The sequence below is a fragment of the Bombus flavifrons genome, chromosome 2, assembly GCF_040668555.2.
Source record: "Bombus flavifrons isolate JBK064 chromosome 2, iyBomFlav1_principal, whole genome shotgun sequence".
In the NCBI taxonomy this organism is placed as follows: domain Eukaryota; kingdom Metazoa; phylum Arthropoda; class Insecta; order Hymenoptera; family Apidae; genus Bombus; species Bombus flavifrons.
This window is the reverse complement of record NC_138443.1, coordinates 14,757,933-14,783,420: the sequence shown is the minus strand read 5'-3', so window position 1 is coordinate 14,783,420 and position 25,488 is coordinate 14,757,933. Positions and strand designations below refer to the sequence as shown.

Here is a 25,488-nt window from a genome sequence, read left to right as displayed (position 1 = left end):
CCTCTTCATTTTCTTCTTTTTCTTCTTCCTCTACACTCTACGGAACAAGCGTTCGATTCTCAGAAGCACGCAGAACAGCTATTAGTCTAATAGACTAGGTGAAACCCTGAAAAGTTTACGCAGCTGGAAAATAGATATCATAATTGATAACGGGAATTGGAGGCGTTATACACGCGGAAACACTCGACAGTCGATCTACAAGAAAATAGAGTTCTTTTCTTTGTCTTTTTAAGTGTAACAAGGACAGATCAAGTGTTCGTCGTCCTCCAATTGTGGATGCGATCGAATTGCAAGTTTAAGCGGGCGAAGTATACGTTGGCCGAAAATATCGTACGTAAAGGATCACGACTTTTTCCTTTCTGTTTTCTTCTTTTGTAATTTTGGAGAAGAAGCTTAATATGTGCATATCTAATTTCTATACAATTAATAATAATATACTCAGTAAGTTTCTATAATAAGTATGTATATAAATATGTAAAAGAAAATTAATTCAAAACTCGACGAAATGATTTGCGTAAAGAAACGTACGTAAGAAAGTACGTAAAGAAAGAAACTAATAGGATTACAAAAAGGTCTAAACGCACATTATTTATTACTAATATAATGATTTTCTCAATTAAGCTGGTATAGGTGCGATTTTGTATCGCTTATTTTCTGCCAACCAAAATTATTTAAAATGAAAGCATCGATAAATTTTTTAATGAGAAGTTCATACTTATTTTGGTATACATTTTTCATCTTGTCTTGTGTAAAGAGAAATAAAAGTGACTTAATGGCTTGTGTTATCCCCTTTACAAATATGGCTACCACCTATCTATATTAATAGCAAAAAATAAAAGGAACTCCCCTATGTTTCTAAGCTCAGTTTATAGACTACAGAATTAAACTATCGAAGCAGCTGCTTCTCCCTGAGTCTCTTAACCGAAATAACTTCTGCGTACAACGATCGAAAAATATAAGCTTTTAATATACAAGCCAAGCAAATAGTCGACCTGTTTATGTTACATGTGACAAATTTTAAGATAGAATCGAAGAAAACGTGATTCCCTGTCTAACGATATTATTAGCTGGAAATTGCGAAATAATTAATATTTGCACAAATTAATTTCTGAATGTTAAAAGTAATTAAACAAATAATGAATTGAATATAAAAAGTAAGGGTAGCCACGTCGATATAACAAATAATTATAATGCTATAAATTTTGAAGATATGGAAGCTAATATAAATTTTAAGAAACTTGTAAATGTTACATGTTACTTTTATTTACTCTTTTCTTTTAGTATTTGAATATTAATTGCACAAGAAATTATCCATATTTATTGCTCAACAAATTATCCAGCCATAAATCTTTTTGTAGTACGTGATCCTATCATTACAATATCTCAAATAGCGTAGTTAATTGTTCATCGACACCTGCTTACCCTGTTCAGGGACTACATCGAAGGGTAAACGTCGACCATTAACTTTACTATCCACGTCGAAATATGCAGAGCGGCATAATTCGCATCGTATCATCGAAACCTTTGTAAGTAATTGTCGTACTTCGTCCGTTTAAATTTGCCCTTTGACCTCCCACTTCCGATCATATTGCGTACATTATTATAACGACAAATAATTCTCTTCTATCGCTGAACATTATATATCTTTGACGCTCAACAATTTAATCCTTTAAGCATTGAACCACGATATTTATTGACTCTTTGTAAAAGCTTCAATCTTACTATCATCGCTATCGATAACGATAATTCCTAATTTAAAAAAAGTCAATAAAATAGATCATCATAGTTATGAATTATTCTTCTCTATTTTCAGTCTGTGAAAATGGAAATAAGAGTATTAAGCTTCGATAAAATATCATGTTTATCAGTCGTTGGAGATATCGAAAGAAGTAAACCAAAAGCATAAATAGATATCTGAATCACTTACGCTATCGTACGCTTAGTACGTAATTCTCTTACGTAATTAAAATTCCCAGAGATTTCCAATCTCACTTTAAATTCCATTGCTACGACGGTGGCAACGCTGAAAGGATTAAAACGACTAAAATAGAGCAACAATCGCGTCTTTAACAAAAATATTCTATACCCCATCAACTAACGATTGTTGCGATCTCTCGTTTTTGGAGGACATCGACAGGTGAACGCAGGAAGAAGGATAGCGCTAATCATCCTCGCTTCAGCAAGATAATACTGTCTAAGACCGCGTCATTTTTCCGCTTTCTCAGCACTTACAATTAGATCCGCTTCCTTCCCTTTTTAAATCTCCTCGACTTTCCAATTCCTCGAAATTTGCGCTCTTGAACGATCACACTTATTCTCTCGATAAACGGTACAGCGTAGCTGGTACTTAGGTATGAAACATTTCGCGAGTCAACATCGAAAAAATACCGAACGCTCGCGTAACTAGAAATGGTGCTTTACAAAAAACCAGATGGTGGCGACTGAACGTGTCGGATAACAACAAATATTCTGCGACAAAATTGTCCAGTGGATTAATAGAAATTTAGCCTGTATTTTCTTCTCTCTTTTTTTCTTTTTTTTTCTTTTTTTTTTTGTTTGTTTATGGCGGGTGATACGAGATTACATAGATGTGAATTGCGACGAGGCGGAATTAACCGCGAACTCCTCTTGATTTTGACGGCTAAATCGAACATGCCTAATCGCACGGAACGCCTAAATTGATCCGCTGTGTAAGTGAACGTTATCTTAGATAAGATACCTTACACGGGAGCAATTGAATCGTTCAGTGATTTCCACCTGAAAAAGGTGAAGTGTCATTGCTATATCTTAATAATTTGTATAATGACGCTTCAGCGTAGGTAGCGATAAATACGTAACTTTCCTCGCTAGAATACGTTACAATTATTTAATTCCATTATTCCTCTCGTTATCCTCTTGTTATTTTACCGTCCGTGTGTGAGATTTTTTTTAATCATTTTCTTTGTATTCTTCGTGTCCTTATGTATGTACAATCGAAAGCAGTGGAGTAGCGTAATTTTTCCTAACGGTTTTACATCGCAGCGCGCGTGCTGGAGTCGTGTCACAGTTTCTTCACGCGGCATCTTCGTCACATCGACAGTCTTCTATCTAGTCGCGATCGATAAATTTTTTTTAGTCCTTTTCTTTCCTACATTTCATGCGAATCGCTATACCGATTACAAGTTTTCACATACTATCTTACAACGAAATAATGGCCATTTAATGTTAAACGACGATAATGGTTAAATATTCTTACGAGTCTACGTTGGAACTGTGAAACTTGTAAAAAAAAAAAAGCAGAATATCAAACATCTTCTCTGATAAAGCAAACGAGAATGAAAATGAAAATTAACAATTTTAAAATAATTTAATAAATTACAAAAATACTTTAATTGTCATATAATTAATCGTAGATTCTATTTGAATGAAAAATATAATTTAATAGGATTGTGGGGTTCGAGTATATGAAAAAATACACCGACTATTCCTCTTTAAAAAAATAAATCCATAGGAGTATCTCTCTTCTATTGGAACGTTCAATGCCATTATTCGTTTGACCGCCACCCGATCGATCATCGATCGTTATTGAACCTATCTGCGATATGCAACTACCTGTTATTGGCCTGTTGTATCTTTGGCAATAGATTTCTGGGCAGACTCGTCTTTACAGATAAAATGAACATCGTGTCAGACTTGCTGGGATGTGATCAAATCGGTTTTACTAGAATTCTTCAGGATCGACGGTCCAGGAAGCTTCTGAGTGGTGCCAGACGTGGTCGAGGGTTGTACCATCATTGGCTGACCGTTCACCAGGACTATGGTGTCTCTCACGGAATTGTATCCTGCTGGTGGCCCTACGTTAAAATTATTTCATGAAACCTAGTAAATCTAGTTGGTTGCAACATATAAAATGTCTGATTTTATTTTATAAATGTTTCCCAAATTTTCCTATTTCAACAAATGTCTGTATCTTTGTAGATGATTTTAAAGCTAAAGATTTTTTATATCGTTTTAATTTTGTAATTTGTGCGTGTAGAAATGCATTTCTCTTAGCGTTTGGTGACATACAGAGTCGTTATACGTCGGACATTCTATATGATACAACACGATAAATATTTGCTAATATTAGTTCGTGTATGTACATGTGCAAAGTTTTGCTTGAAATTCTGTTTCGACTTCTCTAAATATGCATGACGTTATTCTACACATTGTACGAAATTTCTGTTGTTTCGCTTTCATTAACATCATGGTATGAAGCTATTAATTAACGTTGGTTTATATGCAAGAAGTATACGTTATAATTAGGATTTGCTTATCACAAGAGCAATAATTTCTCTATTATACGATGATAATTATATTAGCAAAATTTAACTATATCATTACATTCTTCGTAATAAAAAAATTATTTGAAGAATATTCGCAGAAAAATTTTCCGAAAATGTTAGTCGTGAAAAGAATTCCTTCCGCAAAATATAATTAAGAATTAATGAAATACCATTGGGTGATTAATAATTAGCAATTATCCTAAATATATCTAAATCGATCGTCATAATCCTTCACTAATAAAATTGCCACCTGTTACTTAGAATTCTATCAATCGATTTAATACTGTATAAACTATTGACATTTTGTATATGCATTTTGCATATCTGGTTTTGTCACAAATGCATAAACATCCACAGACTACTCGTCACATTTGTGCTTTACAAATAAAACAATCGTGTGTTGCTAGCGTTTCATTCTATCACAATTTGGTCGACAACTATACGACTGACATATCATAGTTTTAAAGTACGAGGCACATATTTTCTGCAGCACCCTGCATATCCGACAATCGCATAAATAAATATATAAGTAAATACTCGGTCCAGACGTATCTCATTATCGATCACCGTCAGCACATGATGTAAGCGGAGACCTCTACACAAATCCGAGATAATCTTGTTTAATATAAGAAAAACACAGTTTCCTTGTGCGTGTACAGCGTTAACCTTCGCTCGGGTATAATGTCATCGAGTGTCTATCATAGCTTATTATATCTAAATTAATTATTATCTGCTACCAGCCGAGTTAAATGCAATTAGAACCGAAACTGATGAAAATTGCGCCTCGTACGACCATACATCCACCACGCCGCTTACGTTTAATAACGTAATACACGTTCTGTCGGATGATGTTTACTTGCACACGACTGGAGCTTAATCAAGTCCTTGATTACCTGGCGACGGTGTATGAGTGAGCGTTCTCGACGGGGTAGAAGGGTTCCTGGCCGCAGGACCCCAATCAGAAGTCGGTTGTAAAAGCATCTTCGCGCGCCACCAAATATTCTTCCCGTTGCTCTTCTTCGTTTTCCCTTTTCCTGGTCTTTGCCACGACAGCCTGTTGTCGAGATCGTCGTCATCATCGTCGTCCTCGTCGTAGGCAGGACGACGACGACGATCCCTCAGTTGATTCTGTAATGAATAACGTATTAATGAATGTATTTCAGTCTGTTTATATCTGGGAACATTTTGATAATATTAATGAAATTGTTGATAAAACTATTAAGATACCAAGGTTGTGCTATACGTATTGTAATTATTACGAGAAACACGAGTCCTTTTTTTTTCTTAATTCTGAAGCGTCATTTACTATGCGCATGGTTGATAGAAATATTAACACTTTATTGATCAGCCGGCTTTTGCTATAAATAAAAACTTGTCACGAGACTGGAATGAAAGGATTTTTAGAAAATGAAAGGGAACATTGACGGTTTTCTTCAAATTATCGTGCATTTTAAATCAATCGAGATATTGATATTTTACTTTCTAAAATACTGTATTTACACACTTTTTCGGAAGTGTCAAAGCATTTTCGATATTTATTTAGATAAAAGGAGAATGCTTGTAAGAAGAAATGAATGTAAAGGTAAATGATCGTAAAAACAGCATAAAGTGTAACGGATCTAGGGAGATACGATCTCCAAATCATTACTGTCAGTGTATTGTCATTCAATGCTGCTATTATTACTTCGCTTTATTATAATTTGTATAAAATCATATAGTAACTACGCGCAAAAACTCTAACTCTAAACTGCTAATTGTCACGAAAAGGGGAAAAAACTATCGACCGATATGGTAACTAGTGCACCTAAGTACTTTGTTATATTAATATAACTGTTTCTGTGTTACAATTATACATGACAAAACACTCGAGAATTGAAAGAACTTCTGCCTATGCAATCAAGGACTCTTATAATCGGCGTGCCAATAATCAATATTCCAATAATCCACATTCTATTGTATGCACCAATCCTGAAACTCTCATTCAATTCCTCCGACTTCAAGAGACCAAATACTTTAAATGTTATCGTGTTCCTAAATTACTTTGTAAACGACGACACTCGTATTTCACCGCGAACAACGTTGAACGATTTAATTTTACTTACGAGAGCCACGCCAACGATGACCAATACTGGTATTATACCGACAACCCATCCAACAACGTCCGCCCATTTTGGATAAACGTAGCCACCGTATGTAAGCGGTTCGTATTCGACCCAATTAAAAAATAGGATGAAGAAGAGCGTAGCTGGTGTAATCACTTTCCACATCCACGTCCAGAAAAATCTCCAGAGACGACTACGAGGTCCGATCATCTGCTGCACGTCGTCGAGAAATCGATCCGCACCGTAGATCCAAGCGACCAAGATACATTCGCCTATGGCGATCAATAACACCGACCAATTCGCTGCGTATTTGTCCATCAATTGCAACCAGTACATACCAGCCTGGAAGTGCAGCGAAATGTGACATTTTAATTACGAGCAATCTTCTGGAACTAACCCTCGAATGAATTATTTTTATAAATATAGTAAAATACTTTGAAATTTTCCATTTATATGTTATAGATTCGTAAAAAAATAATTTTAAAATTCTATCTCATTTTTTTGTAACTTTTCACTTGGGAAAAGAAATTATTACGTACATAGAACATATAAGCAGATTAAATATTGTGAAAGACGATAATTATTTTATTTATCGTACTCTAATATTTTTAAAATACTTTAGAGTATGGGTAACAGATATATAAAAGGAGATAACAGCTACAAATAACATTAAAATATTCAGATTGTAAAGACAATAAGACGATAAAGTAAAAAGTAGTACAGTTTTATAATTGAAGGGGCAGTCTATCTGTTAGCTTACAGCAATAATTTAAGATACACATAAATACACTCGAAAGCTCTATCTGATAAGTATCGCGTACTTGTTATATATTAGTAGATATGATTATGTTGTCAAGTGACAAGATTATACATTACAGATTATTAATTACAGAATATTAATGTAATATGAAACTACCTAGATATGTGAATTAGATATAATAATTAAAATACATATATATTCGTAGGTTCCTAATATTATCTTCATCGATATAACAAATTTCTATAACTAATATGAAGCTTTTTATAATGATCACGTATTTTGAATTTAGTCGTGTATTACTTGGTATTTTTCAATCCTATAAATGAAAAATGATTAAAGTTCGATGAATACAAATTTCTAGTTATTAGTAACGTTTACGAATTCTTTTTCCTACGTCTGAAATTATTCAGTTATCCTTTTTGGTATCAGTTGTAGAAAAGAAATATTCGCGGTTTCTCCTATGTATAATATAAACTTACATTGGTAGTGAAAATGATACCACCGGCGTAACCGAATACAGCTGCTGCCAGGACAACCCATAATTTGTAATTTCTCAATGCTGGAAAGGCATCAAGGATCGCTGTGGTAACAGTTTCCATCAGAGCGAATTGAGAGTCGAGACCCAAAGTGAGCAGCATCACGAAGAAGAGCAGCGACCAAAGTGGTGCAACTGGTAAACGAGCTACTACCTATTTGTATGATATATTTTTTTAATAACAAAAATATATAATTAACACAGCATACTTTATATATATATAATGAATATATAAAATATATCTTTTAATGATTAATGTATAGTGTTTATGTTTAGTGTATATTTTTAGATAGTATAACATTTAATATTAAAGATATTAAATACTAAATTTTAGAAAAAGAACATTTAAAACGTCCATAAATACAGGAATGTGTAGCTAGTACACTGCAGCATAAAATGTAGCAGTGGAGTGAAAAGTAAAATAACAAAATGGCCAATGCTGTTACAGAGGTAGGTACTTTCGTTTTGTAGGAAAATGAAGAAGCCTGTAATCTGATTTGTAATCCTAAAGTCTTTCAGTTCTCCCTATAAGATCTATTTCTAAAATTTACTTCAGTCTATCGTCTTTTACTTCTTTTATCGAATCTGTAGAAATGAGTTGTATAAATACTACTAATACGTAATAAACATTGATTGCACAATAATTATTAGACTACGAATGTTCATGTAAATTCGTATGTTTCTAGACACAACCAAAGAAAAATAGGACCTAAATAAAGATCTACAAATATTATAACGAATATTATATATATTTTAGCGCACTACACATACATTTCTGCACGCTTAAATTTCCCTTGAATGTATAAACCGCAGTCTAGTAATTATAATTACACGTATCATTTTAACAAATCTACCGAAATGTTAATCGAAATATTTTGAAGCGCGTGAAGAGTAAAGAAAAATAAATAAAACCAAGATACAATCTAAAGACATGATCAAATACGTGATAAATCTTTAAAAAATATTCATCAAACATAATTTCACAAAAAAGAACTTGAGCCTGATCTAAAATAAGTTTACAAAAGGAAGAGCGTTTTATGCTAATAATAATTCTATATTCACGTACCTCAGGATAGACAATGAAAGCCAGTCCAGCACCCTGATCGACGACAGACGCGACAGGAACGTCAAGCTCGTGAGCCAAGAATCCGATCACAGAAAAAATGACAAAACCAGCGAAGAAGGACGTGCCGATATTGCTGACGGCGACGATCAACGAGTCCTTGTAACAATTGTTGGTGAATTTGTTGTAGGAGCTGAGCGTTATCAAACCACCCCAAGCAGGGCTCAAGGCGAAGAAAATCTGCACAGCGGCGTCGCCCCACACTTTCGCGGACATTAGCCTTTTCCAATCGGGCGTTAGATAAAAGAGAATGCCCTCGTCGGCGCCGGGAAGTAAAATCCCTCGAATGAAAAGAGTGATCTACGAGCAGAAAACAGAGTTCTTCGTTTACAGCTCCTCCTGTGGGTTAGAATCGTCGAAAAATAGGAAATTCTGCATGAGACTGAAAAAGACTTAGAGAGTGAAAAAAGGAGTGTGGGGGAAATCATTCGATATGATAAAATGCGTATTAGTAGGAATTGAAAAAAAATTATTAACAATTATTAAAAGTATTAACAAGTATAGAAAGTAAGTCAGATATAGAATTCCAGAAGAAAATAAAAATTCTAAAGAAGCGTTGATGAAAATTAAGCTTACCAGAACGACGTATGGGAAGAGAGCAGTGAAATATACAACCTTTCCCGAGCTTTGAACACCTTTGCTCAGACAGAGGAAGACGATAATCCAAGCCAACAGGAGATTCACTGCCATCGAGGGTCGAATTGAACCTGTCTCCTCGATGCCGCTACTCATCCCCAACACGTGATTGCTGTGTAACGCATGATTGAAATGATATATTAGAAAAGTAGTTTAGTTCGCAACTAATAACTTTATTTTCTGAATTATTTCGCTTTTATCACTACTGAATCAATTACACGATACAAAGCATGATTCTTCTTTTATTAGATTTAATAGCGATACTTGCGAATGTACTCTCCTTACTTGAAATATTCCTCAGCAGGTGGTCTTCTAATGGCACTAGTGATGTTTTCCATAGTCAGGCCCATGGAGGCCATCTGAGTGGAATTTAAACATCTTGTTTTGAAGTAGCTCATGTTTTGAGACATACACGCCTCGGCAGCTTCTGGCATGAAGCAGTCTTCGGTGCTCCATGGTGGTTCGCACTTGCTCCATGGCAGTTTACCAGCTCCTGCACAAACCAATTAATATTTCTTTATCGATATTAAACACTGATGTTTCGATAATGTTTCCTTGGTCTAAGAGACATACAATGAATTATTTTTTATTGCGATCGTCGCTAAATAGATAGACAGATTAACGACGACATATTTCAATGGTTTCATTATTTATTATTCATCTCTCTTCATGTTGCCTCGTCATATATCTATCTATTTTCCCAAGAACGAAAGAAAGAAGAAAAATTCACAAGGAATACCGCGAAACCTAGATACCCGTTGGCACTTGAAACGCAATAACCTACACTCGGACGAATCGATAATTCACGCACCGTGATACTGTGTTCTCTCGTTCATAAAACTTATCAGACACAAAAATCCTTTTATCCTTAAAAAAAAGAAAGAAAAAAAGTAAAAGACATGTAACATTACGAGTAATACTATAGTTAAATCTCACCGGCCACGGAGACGAAGATGTAATAAAGGGTCCAGGCGATGATCAAATTGTAGTAGAGCATCACCACCGAGCTGACCAACACCATTCCATATCCCAAGCCGCGGAGTAAGGGGCAGAAGCGTTTGTATGCTGCCACTGGGCCAAGGCTCGCGTACTGCCCTGTGGGAGAGAATATTGCAAAAGAGAAAGGAAAAAAACAGCTGAAGAAATGGATCGATAAGCCATTTATGCCAGGCCTAGCTGTGCACCTGCAATTTACACGGAATATCGAATCGCAAAACAGGGGTCGATATCACGAACGGTTCACTGGTTCGCCTAAAAATAACGTTACGTAAGCCTGGTAACGAAGAACAATCGTTCATTGATCGTTCTATTTCGGTAAATCAACAAGCGTGGACATGGGTTGACCTTGAGCACAAGATGACCATAAGAATGAGATTTGCATTCTTATCACGTAGCTGTATGTCTATTTCCGTGTGGTTTCGCCTCTGCCTTTACGGATGAGATATCTTGCGACGCAATTTCGTTCATGCGATGTTATAAGCGAAAGATCTCGGGAGATGTCTATTTTTTTCGTATTTATAATTGAACGTTGTTTTCTATGGAAAAACCATTCCGTGTATTTTGTGATATATTCGAATCTTCTGCGAATTTATGGATAAGATATCTCGCAATGTTTTAGGTGAGATAAAAAAAAAAAATAGCTGCATGCCTTTGATAGGAAAAATAAAAAGTCTGATACTATTTACTCTGTGATAGATCTAACGTTAAAGTGTCACGTCTTTTATGCTTCGTCATCGTAATGATGTAGTTTCGATGTCCTCGATGTTGCCGATCCAACTCGTAATATTTAATAAATATTAATATTTCTTATTCGATTTATGTTATTTCCTTTCCTTCTTTCTCATTTTTCTGACGTAAGGGAACAGCTGATCGCTACTCTTGGAAAGTTTCAACGCGGATTTCACCGATATAGAATTAATCGATAGTTATTTGGTGGCGTACTGTGGTAGCTTCGCGTTCCAAGTATTCCAAGATAGGTGCGACTGTTTTCTAAGAATTTTGAACTGGCCACTACAGGACAGGCAGATTTAAAATAGAACTACTCGATTCTTTTGATTAACCAGTCGCGAGACTGTAATATCCGCTGGTCTTCTGAACACGAAACACGAACAACATATTTATTTTTCAATTTCGATAATTTTACAGAGAGATTATACCCGATCGGATTTGAAAGCGGAAACAACAGCTGTTCATTTCCATGTCATTTCATAGATTATGTAATACCACAGTTTAGTTTATATCCCTTTGCAATATACCGAACATCCTTCACAATATATCTTATCCTAATACTCTAGTGAATGTTAGTTACTTATTTACATTACATTAAATAAATAATATTCTCTTACACGAAAACGAAGTCACCTGATTATCCAATATAACATCAAGATTCTGCCGTGTCAATATAATGAAATACTTGTACATTGTAACAATGTAACAATTAAACGCTCTACGTATAGATAAAAGGGATTACTTTACTTACCTAAGGAAAGCTCCATGAACATGAGAGGAAGCCCGGCGATAATGAGCATTATCGTAAACGGTATTAAGAAAGCACCCCCTCCGTTCGAGTAGCACAGATACGGAAATCGCCAGACATTGCCAAGGCCGACGCTGTAGCCCAGAAGAGACAACAGGAAGTCGAATTTCCCTGTCCATGTACCACGTTCTGGGTGTTCCTCTTCGCCAGCCTGCAATGGTGCCTGGCTGTTCGCCACCGAGTACTTGTCTTCGTTCTGCTACAAAGGATACATTCCAATTCTTTTATTCCCATTCTGTCTCCTTTTACTCTTTTATGCGATAGAAATGGTTCTTTGTGCTCATCAGAAGTTCGATAATTCGTCGATGAAAGATACGGAGTCGAATTCATAAATGTTCGTGAAGGTTATGGTCAGCGGTTCTCAACTCTCGAGTTGAATTTCCAATGAAATTTAAAGTTTAACGTTCGAATATTAGAACAGCAGATCTTTCAACGTCAAATAATTCCAAGAACAATCTTGTCTAGAATCATGGGGAAATTTTAAATTTACCATTGTAATATTAACGTATCAGGGAATTCTAGCATTTCGTGTAGGGAAGTAAATTACTATGTTTACTCGTGGAGGGAAACGTTTTGATTCCAAGAGCAGGACGAAGTAAATTAAAAAATTTGCATGACTGCAATATCTGTTTCTTATACTTACTCATATTTGGATAGAGTAACGAATCTTGTAAGATAAAATGTTAAGATACGTCTATGAACATATTCTGTAACGAGTGATTTCCATAATACACAATTCATAATGGCATCAGGCAATACCGTACACGTTTTACCAGATAATAAATCAAATAATCCTTGATTTAAAATGCACTTAAAAAGTCACGAAGAATAAGAGAAAATAACGAGCCGCGACACGCTAAATAGCAAGTACTTAACTTCGTTCATGGCGTAAAAGAAATTGTAATATCGTTAACCGTCGAATCAGGTCAGACCTCCTAGAACCAGGCGGATTCCGCGTATTTTCCTTTAACTCGTATTAACTTTGAAAATCCTGTTCGAACATTCCTATCTCCATCCTAGCGTCTTAATTATATTACCCGCTTTAACTTCGCCCTCTTACGTTATCGATCACAAGGAATATTACCCTGGAGATTTCTTTGAAATACCAGCGCCCTGGTTGAGAACCGCTGTACCGTGTCAAGGCGAAAGGTCGCGAAATTTTCGCCATTTTCCTTGGTATCGATAGTTTCCCAATGGTCGATGGATCGACGTATGCAAACGATGTTACGTAAACGAATAGTCGGAAGAACCAAATCACAGAAATTCTACGAGGTTTCTCTACTTGCAAAGAAAGATAACGTGAATAGTAACGACCATTGGGAAATCAACGCTAACAAATTGCTTCGACGTTTCGATCTGTCGTGTATCGTCTAATTTTCACGACATCTTGAACATTACATACAGATAACAGCTGGGTGTAGCTTTGTAGGACACGCGTGTCAAGTGCAACGTGGATGATTTATGGCTGATGATTTACGTTCTCCACGCCGCGCCGTTTCGTATTGTTATATTTAAATTGTCTCATTCTTGGAAACATCAATTCCTTTCGCATGCATTTTTCCCCTTATATTATTTGTCCCCTAAATATTGTTTTCTCGTTTACTATAAGCTATTTATTTGTAACATTTTACAATTACGTATTTACAATTACTAGAACCATCTTGTAAATATTTTTCCACAGAATTTACAGTAAAAATTTAGAAAAAAATGAAGATATCAAGATATTCAATATTTCTATCATATTCGCATGCATTTCTTTCCTCTTCCTAATTTGTTAAGTGTAATATTGCCTGTAACGTAACATCGAGATTACTAAAATTTGTCAATGGAATTTAAAGTAATTGGAAAAATGAAAAATATCGAATAAAATGTAAAGGTGGTAAATATTTTGTATTTTGTAAACGAATATCAAGACACTCGGTCATTTGATAGGATTTGTATTAATATGATTCAAGGTCCATGATATGAGGATTAATTCGTCAAAATTTCGTCAAGATATTTAGAACAATAGCAAACGTATAAATTTTTCATTAATGGCATTTTGTGTTCAACTATGTAGCGTGATAAAGTACGCGTGCACTGCGTGAAAGCGTGAACTTTCCATGATATTAATATCTTCTAGCCATCGAGGAAGGGCGTGATAGCAGACTGCAGATGTTTATGCAAATTCATATTCATCATGGACATAGTTACAGAAATAGAACTTAAATGCGATTTAATTAAATATCACAAATATTTTACTTTTTGCACATTATGTACATATGTACTTTCTATACATTTCTTGCGCCTCTAAACTTATCATAAATTTTATTGAAAATATTACTATGAATGCATAAATATACGCAGCTTATACGAGTACCTTAATTAAGATTTCACTTAGAAATTGTACCGAGACTTTTGAAAATCGTAATAAATAATTGAAAGCCATAATTAAAAGAATATCTCTCTTGCAAGAAATTCACTAATCAATCTTGTTGCAAATTATTTTTTAACCTCGATAATAGTAACCTACATCATTTTCTAACTTATTGTAATTGATAAAATTATAGAGTATCGAACGTTCTTCGAAAATTATTTCTACGAAAATTTATCGATGAAACAGAATAGACATTCGTACTCCGGTAATTTGGAAATAACGAAGTCGAAGGAATTATAAAAATGATGAATAAAAGTCTATTTAATATTAGCAGCTGACCTTCTTCCAAGTAAGAGCATGCTTGGAATTGATTTCGCGGAAAAATGATGCGCATTTGAGACGGAGGCGACCCGTGTTCCAGTAAAATGGCAATAAACGTTCGAAATGTCTTGAAACAGTTAGCAGGTGGTAATAAATCATGAAATCATAGCGCTGATATTAAATGCCATGTGATATTGAAATTTGATCAGGTATTCACATCCGAATATTTACATATGTATAATTTTTTATATCTCGACGATATTTGTATTTCGTTTTATCTTTTAATTGTTAGTCGGTCGAAAAGATGAGGTTTGTTTTATTAGTCGAAAAAACATCGAAAGCCATCGAAAGCAAATGCTTCTATGTATTGCTAATGCACCAATCAGTGTTTGTGCTCTTAATTATTTGGGATTGCGTACCTTGCCTTTAAATTCCATTTAACAGGATCTCTTGAACATTTTCTCTTTCCTACGTCTCTGTGTACATCATTTAATGAATTAGTAAAACATTTTTTACAGCTCATTTGTTTATATAAGCTAACTGTATATATTTTTCCCTAAACATTGATTTCAATGGACATCCTTGACGTCATGTCTTTTTATTGAAAAATTTAATTGAATTAATACAAGAATACGCGATATGCTACATTATTTACATACTCTTATCTATGTCAACTCATTACACTATCACACTTCACTAATAATTTTTCATAGTCGTACAATTCGATCAATTTGCAATAATTTGTGACTCAATTATAATGTTTTCTCTCGTAAACAAACAAAATTATAAAACGATAAGGTGCCTGAAAAATGTTTATAGTTTTCTTTTATGTGTGTTCAATATTTCTCACAAATGCTCGTTTCTATCAATACGTCGCTCCTTCTTCCGTTACCTCTAATTACTAGGCTTTAATTTTTACTATCTAACGTATTTACCATTTAGTGCTTAATTATCGTGAGTCTCGTGTATACACTAATTCAAGTTGTTAACAACTTTAATTAACTATTGTCGTATCGATATTTCACATTATCGGTGCTTGGTATTTTTAGAAAAGAAGGATGCAATATACAAAAGAAAGATCCTCCACAAGTAAATAATTATCGGCGGAGTATCTTTTCTTTTTCAAATAATTTTGCTACCCTCTTTGTGTATTAGTTATCGTTTTCCGATATTACTGTTATCAAATGATGTTAGCTCAATGCTTTTCATTCTCCGATGGTTCCATTTTTCTCTACCCCGGTGTCAATAAATTATATAATAAATTGTAATATAAATTAGAATATTTACAAATTACTGAGAACAGTAGGGTTAATCTCTTGACGGTATGATAAAATGACGAATAATTCCCAATATTTGCTGCACTAGTGTCAGATACTAAAACCATATAGATATATATCAAGTCTCTATAGAAAATAAATAGGTATCAATGATTACGTTACATACGATGATATTTGAAATACAAAATCCATACTATTATATTTGACGACTTGCTCGAATCTCTGTCTCTCAGTGAATCATGTATCAGTGTTAAACGTCGTAAAAATCTCCAAAAACTTCCGTAATACTTTCTACCTCCGATTTTTAACAAAAGCTAGACGAGCAAATCTCCTTTGCTATTAGAAAGTTAAAGGAAAGTAGAATAAAAGAAACGCGAAGAAACGAGAAGAGACTGGCAAAGAAAATGACTAACCATCCGCTATATCAGTTCAAACAGACTTTAATCAGTTCGAACGTAAAGAGAAAGAAGATCTAAGGAATCTGTATTCGACTCTGTCTTATCGTTAATTAACTCCCTTTACCTGCAAGTTATTACGAAAAGGAGGAAACAATTAATTCGACAAAATAACCGTTTTCGTGGAAAGATTTCCATCGGACGAACGTTTGTTTGTCCGACTGCGTAATCGACGTTCGCATTAAGGTCTTTGCCGACTTTAGTGTTTTACAAATTCTCGCGGACGATTCATTAAAACGTTTGCCTTGACGCTCAAGAACATTAAGTTTTCGCGAATCGATTAAAAGCCGAGAAACTCATTCAAGGAAATTTCATTTTCGAGATGGATCCCAGTTCTCCGCTTGGAGAGCTGTTCAGCTCTGGCCATCGATTTTCCCTCGAGCTGTGTTCTTCCTCAAGAACATCAGACCGATACACCTCGCTCGATAGTCGAATGAAAATCCTAAATCTTCGACGGTGCGGCGAAATGTCAAGCATCGACAGGAGTTGGATGTTGCGACCGAATTCCTCGCGTTTTTCCACTTCGATGGGTCGAATCGAATATCTTCCTTACCAACTTTCCTGGATATTTCGCTGTTATTGCGGTACGTGTGTTACAATCGAACTAGTTTCGCAAGAATTCCATTCGACGTGTATTGATTCGATTTTAATGTGAAACTATTTTTACAGAGATCGATATGACTCGTGCTAGCAAAGGAAATAGGAAACATTAGTGGAAAAATTTAAGGGACAGTACAAAAGCTGTCAATAATAGAAAATTTGGTAATTAAATGAAAATTGAATAAGATTTTAAAACTTCAATGTAGAAGAGATGAAAGCAAGAATCGATAAAAATTATTGTAAGAAAAATTAAAAAAGCAAAATTAAGGCTAGTAACTTATTTTTCATCTGTCCGAAGTAAGAGGATTGAAAGGACAAATTTTTGGAAAAGGAATAAAATGATAAAATCACAAAATTGTAAGTGGTATTATGAAATATTAAAATGATCATTTCAAAAGAGACTTGTGTTATTGCATTTACTATGCAACAATGCCTTTTTCTATTAAAAAGAAAAGAAAACCGTGTACAAAACGAATGATTAAAAGCAAACCTTCTATTACCACGAAAAAGAGAGTGTAAATTTAATGGTGTTATAACGAGGACGAAACGGATGGATCCTGGAAATGAAACAAATGGAGAGGAAATTCAATGGTCTTCGAGGCGTCTGTAAAACGATGTAATTTTAAAGCGAAAATAACGAGGGACCAAGAAACAATGATGTCCGCGAGGTTGTATAAATGTCGCGTAGCGAGAGTTGACTGGGGGTTGGCACAAAAAACGACTTGCATCTTGAACGATCGTACGGATGAGAATGCTTCGTGCTTATTTAGTGTGTGCGCGTAATTTTCAAAATTCCAGTCTAAATCGGGGAAAAAGTCCCGACAACTGCATTCTCCTGGGTAACTGTGAGCCGTCGCTTTCTTTCTCCTTTGTTTCAAGATCTTAATCGTCGTTTAATTTTCGTTTAATTTTCTATCTGCTATGTTGAAGTATTTCAGTAATATACGTTTTAGTATAATAAAAAAGAAGAAAAAGAAGAGAAATGAAAACGGCGAGGGAGAAATAATCGATATGATTGGTAAAATATTAAATAAAATCTAATTTTCATTGTTTCAATTAATCTAAATTCTGAATAATTGGATTTAATTGTTTTGGTGTATAGTTATGTCTAATTCCATCTTAATTTCTATGTTTAAATTACAGAAATATACGTGGAAGAATCAAGGAAAATGATACGATTCATAACATATTAAGTAAATTCTTATTTTCATTATTTTCATTGAACTAATCGAACAGATTTAGTTGATTTGGTATACCGTTATGCATAGCGTGATTATTTAAATTAGAAGAAATTGTATGAAAAATTTATAATACTTACGTCCCAGCATTCCAGATAGGAACGAATCCTTGGTGAGGACTCCTCCATTCTCTAAACTGGCACCGAACGCGTCTACGAAGTCAGACGAATCTTCTCCTCTTCATGCTCTGCAAACGTCTGAGAACTCGTACTGGCGCATCTGTTCTTGATTCACTAGTGTCCATTGTTAATGTATAGCTTCGTCCAAGCGGTAAACCTCTATATATCTTCCGTTTCATCGATTTTTCTACACCAATTTCTTTCCTCGATGTTCATTCTTCAGAAACTTCTTTCTGTTTATCTCCTAAAACAACACACAAACACATACATTAAACGATCCAGTGTCACAATACATTAGAATTGCACGCTTGAAAAAATTATATTTCGCTTCAAACAATTTTCATATTGCTCGTTAACATCATTTTTTCTGTTTTAAACAAACATTTACGATCTTCCTGATCTTTCGACTGAATTCAAGCGAAAAGTTCGTATCAAGCGAAACGATCGGTGGTGAATGATAGAAAAAAGCAAGTCGAAAAAATCAACATCGCTAAACAGTAATTACTCGCGTCCTAATTGCTGTTATCAAGTTCACACCAGATACATGGCCAGGCAGTAACGTAGCTACTTCTTGTAGCTGACAGATCGGGTCACGCCGTATTTCCCACTCACTATTTCCATCATTCCCTTTTCTCGTCGTTAATTACGGAACTCGACCAACGATACAATCTAGTGGAAATATCCTTTACACCAGGATAAATAACACGGTGGAATATTCTTCCCGAACGGCTATGCAACCTTCGAGTAAACCGTATCGCGAATCGTTAATTTCGAGGATACTTGCGAACGTGTGATTATTCATCTTAATAAAAATTGTCGAATATTTTACCGAATGATGTAGCGTAATTATATGTGAAATAATGTAATGTACTTCGTAACATTGGCAGACTTCCGTTTCGAGCGGCAGAAGATCCGCGATATCGACATTTATGAAAATACAATTGAAACGCTGTTGAATGCAAGTTGATTAATAATTCATCGAATATCGTAATTGAAATAATTAGAGTACGATTGAAATAATTAAAGAATTACTATTCGAAAAATGATATTCAAATGAAATCTCCGTTAAAGATGTTACTTCGTATTAAAACCACAGGGTGGTTGCTTTGTTTTAGATGTTTCAATCTTCCCCTTAAATTATTTGATTATTTACACGATTGTTCTACATTTATAGTGCCATATTATTCGTGTAACAGAAACGTGTCTCAACCCTCAAGTTGTTCATTGACGTTTCAAATCCATTCACAAATTATTCGGTTATTTAAATCAATTAATTATTTCATGACAAAATACACAATTTATATTAACTGTTATTAACTGTTTTAAATTATAACAGCCTCGAATTGTATCCTCGAATTGTTGATCAGTTTTCGTTATCTTAAATCCATTCCAAATAATCCCATCAATCCTTAAATATGTACAGCCATGCATCGATTACCCTAACAGCTCTGTTTCCATAATCTATTTTACGATATCGTTTTAAAGAGGCGCTACAAGTCGCTACAACAAGATGCAATTTTCTCCGGAAAATAACGCGTGCGCGTCCCTCGCAGCACCTGGGAACATTCCGCTAGGGTAGTTTTCATCGAATAATACGTTCGTGGCGCAGACACTCTACAAAGAAGTGAAAACGCGGTATGGATCGCTTGCACGGATGGATGTTTATAATTTACACGATGCAATTAGGATTAATCGAAGGTTCAGATAAAGATTCCTAAAGATAGAGGCTCGATCTTGAAACTAGCGAGAATAGACTATGAAATGGATAAATAGAATGTTACGAGGAGATGATATCAAGAAACTAGATCATGGCTACGATATTCCATGAGAACGCGGGATATGGTTAATGTTAACCGTTAGCTGTTGACCTTGTCCGTGGCAAACTTTCGTCTTTAAACTCTTCGTCTGCGAAGGGGTGCGACTCAAGTGCGCTCTCGTTGCGCAAAATTTTGTCTTTTCGTTCGTTCCTCGTCGAAGATAGCAATAGAACATTTTCATAATCGTTATAGAAATTATATATATCATTTTTATCGCGTTTCGTTGCGAGTTTGCGGATTTAAGCGTGATTATTAACTTGCAATTTGCTTGAAATATCATATATTTAATTTGAAATTGATAAAATATTATCTACATTATAAATAAAATTACTCTAGTATTTTAACGTTGTCTAATAGTGATAAATACTGTTTCATAGTGTACACTTAGTATACATTAATACAAATTTTTGCGAATTTTATGTATTTTAAGTGTATAATTAATATTAAATAAATGACAATTATTTGTCAATCGATTTAATGTAAATAGGAGAGAGGATTGATCAGAAGAAACAAGTTCCAAGAAACGACTTGATGATTTTCAAAAAATTGTTGATTTACCAGAGATTTAACGAAAGGTTCATGTGTCCCCAATCGTTGAGGTAAAAAGTAACTCGAGCGCGTTTAATACACGACGTCACTACAGTCACGCTTAAATGTCACCCGGCTGGCCATGGTGGCAGTTCACCCAGTACGCTATACACGTACCTTTGCTCACGGTCTTACGTAAACTCGATAGTGGATTCTACCTTTACGAAATCTGTGTCAGTGGAGCCCTGCACCGAACTGTACGCGAAGCTTTCGAGTAATCGCATATCAACGCGATCTGGATCGCAACTGAAATCGAATTTATACGAAACGCGTGAAATCATGGCACTGTTCCAAATGAACAGGTAGTTGAAAATCTCGTCAATTCACCTCTGGACGATCCATTTTCGATTCAAACGAACACACTAACGAACGAGAAAAATTTCCACGCAACGAGATGATTTTTCTCGAATCACAAAACGAAATTTCCGACAGTGTTTTAACCGGCGAGAGTCGACCCGTAATCGTTACGTAACCGCGGAACGAATGTCGTTCACCGAGTGGCGTTTCGTCCCGGACGAGAATCAGCCCTCGAAACGGGCGCGTTCAATCGCACGCACCTGATTATGCTCGGTGACGCAATCCAGTCGGTGCACATCCTCCACTGGGATTCCACTTGGCCGGTGGTCGATCAGCTGTCGTCGCGGCTGGCAGCGGTGCTCGCGCTGCCATCGGAGAACTTGGCGAACCCTGTGCCAAGGTCAGAGACACGCACTGTCACTGCTTCTCAAGGTCACAGCGATGAACCGTACCGCGCGTACGTCCACGGCACGACACGAGATAACACACAATCAAGCAAAACGATTCGACAAACCGAACCTTTTTGCGAACCTATCGTGCGTTCTTTCTTGTTATTCCACGTCACACCGAGTACATTATAACGTTACATGGTGTATCAAAACGATGATACCGAGACCGACACCAAAATCATGTATGTTGTATGTGTCTCTGTATGTAATGAACGAGAACAAGACGAGAAGAAGAGCGAAGAGGCAAAGATAGACGAGACTAGACGCGGCGAGACCAGACGAGACGAAATGAGACGAGACGAGACGAGACGGACGGACAGACAGACAGTGGAAACAGTCCGTGCCCGGGCAGCCAGCCAGCCAGCCAGCTTGCCTGCTTATGGGAGAGCTTTTCTACTTGCAGCACCCCCAGTCGACCCTGTCGAGCCTCGAACTCGACGGATCGATCGATATTACTGCTCCTGCGAGCTGCGTCCTACCCTAAACCTTGCACTCTCTCTCCTCGGCCACTTCACCACCTACTCTCCACCTCCGAGGTGCCCACCTTCCACTACGTAGCTATCGTTTACAGCGAAACTCTTTAACTTTCGGAATGCTACTCGACCTTGCGTCGCCACTGTCTCTTTGTGCTCTTTTTTCTTTCCCCCATTCCTTCCTACTTTTCTTTTACATTTTTTCGCCTCCGTTCGTTCCGTCATATAGGTAACTCGTTCGCCACGGTACACATGCACGGTGACGGTCTCGTTCTTGATGATGTAATTAGCGGTGTTTGCTCTTTTGATTTAGGTAAGAGGGACTCGTGTATTTCTCGTTTCCTCCAGACCTCGTCGTCGAGCTCGGGGTTAGTAATTGCTCGGTGCTGCAGCACATCGTTTTCGTAATAGGGATTTCTTTTTGTGTGCTCTGAAATTCTCCTCCCCGTCGCTTCGTATTTCAATACGTTGATTGCCAGGTGAGATTTATGCGTACCTTTTTGTTTATATTTCGTCTACGAGACAATATCCAATTATTATAAAACATCGTATTACGATAAAGGTTATCTATTGATCGTCGAAAAACGTATCATTTACTTAACGTGTTATCTAGTAGTATTTACAATATTTAAGAGCATCCAGAAGATACGATATTCGTTCTATTTTAATCATCCTAAAATTAGAAAAACCCGTCAGATTAACGGTGACCATCCTAACAATCAACCTGTTAATATTTGTTTTCACATAGAATCTTTTTTAATGTATGTTTACTAACCATAGGTAATTTTTAATATAAGCGCACCTGTGTAAGGTTTCTGTTCTTATTTTAGACTTCTTGACGTTGTGTTCTTTCGATCGGAAGGTATCGAGCATAGTTTAATGCAAAGTGTTTCACTGTGCATGGAAAAAGTGCGAAAATAAGGTGAATAGAGGAAACGAACGCCTCTTCGTTTGAGGTCTCGTTTCCAAGAAAATAGAATTTGAAAACTTGTCGAGTACACGGTGGCCTTGTTCTCGTGAAAATCGAGTTTGGAATAGGTGTCGTCGACTCTTCATCGATAACCACGCTCAACGCGTACCATTGGGAGTTCTCTAACTGCAAGTGCAGGTGTACTTGACGAATTTTTGAAACTCGATTTTCTGGGAACCTGGACCTCGCACGACAAAACTTTATTCTTTCTTTTCAACTTATTTTTGAATGTAGAATAATTTCAGGCAATTATTATTCTACGGTTTTTATTACGTAGCGGAAGGTCAATGTAGTGACGACAAGTCTATTTTATAAGCTGGGAAAAAGTATTGATGAAATAGAAATTTTAGAAAAGTGTTTTGTAATATAAATGATGCTTAATAAAAAAAATATTGTTCTTTCTAAAATTCAATAAAAATGTAATTTTTAAGAGTCGAAAAATGGTCGTCTGGTATCGACTAATTGTTTACTTATTAAATTTTTAAATCTAAAGACGACTAATAACGTCAGTAAAAAGATAAACGCTTTTGTTGGAAATTTATTTTTAGAAACTGAAGGTAGTAACATAATGAAATAAAATTATTTGACTATTTAAAACATGAGAAGTTAATTCTAGAGAAATAACTTTCATGCTGTAAGTATTGTTCAAAGCGCCTACAAAAATGAAATAAACTATGTGGCCTTGAAATATTATTCATTTTTTTATGCAAGTTAACAATGTTAATATTTAGTGATGGAAGCAAGAACTAGCGTTACTTTTAACTTTCTCTATCAAGTAAAAAAACCAAATAAGAACGTAAAAATCATTCGTACGAAAAGCTTGTTTGAAAAATCACAAGTACAATAAACAATAGAGAAATGCTATTCGATTCAAATTTCAAGAAAATATGAAAAATTCATCATTACGGTATGCGTGATTCCTCGTTTATTTTCTTAAAACACCAAAAATATTTTTCCTCTTTCTGATGAAACTCGAGTGTAATTGAGGCATAAAAAATTTGAGAAGTGGCAAAATAATTTCGAAAATAGAAGACAGAATTCTCTTTAATATTGTATTTCTTCGGTGATTCTCTATCCAATTATACTTTTCTAGCATCAAAAGATATTTCACTTTGAATGAATTATTATACGCACATATAATTTCTTCTTTTAAAACGCTAGAAATCTTTTTACTTGTTGACATGAGAACAAAATTGGAACGTGGAAGTACCAAAGCCACACTGGTTAAAGATACAATGAGGAATTACAAATTCTTTTCTATTCTATGTGTTCAATATTTTATGCCTTGGTACAAGACCAAAACAAAAATCGAAACACAACCAATTCGAATGATTAAAAATGGTTCGCCAATCGTTCGTATTAAAAGAAACGAAATAAAAAGTCAATGTTCTATTTCCATGCACCTTCTTACGTCACCTTTCGTACACACGTGAACACTTCTTATATTTTATGTTCGGGTCGGGCAACCTATCTATTTGTTCATCGATCACGCTCTCTTTTCTCTCTTTTTTTTCAACTTCGAGTCATCTTTCTCTCTTCCTTCATTGCGATGCTACGCGTAATGGAAGTATCACCGCCAGCATGACGCAGGGGTGAAAAGTCCTTTGTTCTAGCGTATCAGAAAGCAGAAAAAAACGCATTACGATGATTTGTCAAGCCATACAATTTCACTGAAATATGCCACGGCGCGTGAAAGGAAAAAATTTGGAGCGGTGTGTTATCGATGAATTAGACAAATACACCTGCATGCAACGTGGAAAGGTTTCAAAATTATGCTTTGTTTAGGCATTTTTGGTTTGTCATAAATTTAAAACTCCAAATTTACATTTTTTTGTTACATAATTTTTTAACCTTTGTATTTCGCGTGTAGTAATAAAAATCGACAAAGCAGGTGGAATTTTAGAATGATCTCTTCTACCTTTCGCGTTAAAACAAAACTTCTGAAACCGATGAAATTTCCATTTTATAATTTCCTGAATTTGTATTTTCTATATTTGGGCAACCGTCAGCTTTCTTGGATGAAGGAAAATTTTTCTTGGATTTTTCTGAGAAATATAAATATTATAACTGATATTTTCATTTTTAAATATACAGTACCTCACATTAGTATTCGGAACTGTGATACGTGTGACATTATTGGCGGATATACTTGTCTATAGTAGCTAACTAGTTTACTATGTTAAAAAATAAGCTACAAGTACCGTAGTTAATAGCAACAAATGTTTTATTTTATCGACACGCATATTTTTTTCTAAACGAAGAACGATGAATAGAGAGAGACACAGAATTTACAAAATTTTGGAATATTAATCTCAGTTGTTGTAATTAAACACAATCTTAATACTATAAAAGAATAATATTTCTTTACGAATAGATTTTTTATTTACTTCAAAAAGCCATTATTTCTTTTGAAATCTTAACATGCTGCGAACCTTTAAACAGGAGTGTAAATAATTGTTTAACTCTTTGAACTATTCATCTTTCTCCTCTAACATTTTCCTTTCGTTACAATTATGAAAAAGTTATAGTTTA

The 25,488-nt window shown here is 35.3% G+C and overlaps 1 protein-coding gene across 7 annotated transcripts in view; it reads right to left on the bottom strand.

Moving 5' to 3' along the window:
- Window positions 1-1,238: 1,238 nt before the first annotated feature.
- Window positions 1,239-25,488, bottom strand: part of LOC138189879 (sodium- and chloride-dependent glycine transporter 1) — a 36,690-nt gene continuing 12,440 nt past the window's right edge. For 2 of the 7 annotated variants that reach the window (XM_069132145.1, XM_069132144.1), the window contains 10 exons: window positions 18,324-18,606; window positions 11,940-12,195; window positions 10,397-10,555; window positions 9,746-9,953; window positions 9,401-9,572; window positions 8,768-9,124; window positions 7,646-7,855; window positions 6,407-6,748; window positions 5,198-5,432; window positions 1,239-3,833 (listed from right to left, as the gene is read on the bottom strand). In XM_069132145.1, coding sequence (XP_068988246.1) covers window positions 3,667-3,833; window positions 5,198-5,432; window positions 6,407-6,748; window positions 7,646-7,855; window positions 8,768-9,124; window positions 9,401-9,572; window positions 9,746-9,953; window positions 10,397-10,555; window positions 11,940-12,195; window positions 18,324-18,371 — 2,154 coding nt within the window. In that variant the 5' untranslated portion in view covers window positions 18,372-18,606 and the 3' untranslated portion in view covers window positions 1,239-3,666. Of the gene's footprint in view, window positions 3,834-5,197; window positions 5,433-6,406; window positions 6,749-7,645; window positions 7,856-8,767; window positions 9,125-9,400; window positions 9,573-9,745; window positions 9,954-10,396; window positions 10,556-11,939; window positions 12,196-15,092; window positions 15,150-18,323; window positions 18,607-20,737; window positions 21,023-21,094; window positions 21,116-21,324; window positions 22,302-25,488 lie in introns of those variants that run through there. The other 5 variants (XM_069132151.1, XM_069132150.1, XM_069132143.1 and 2 more) reach the window with 5 other exon arrangements.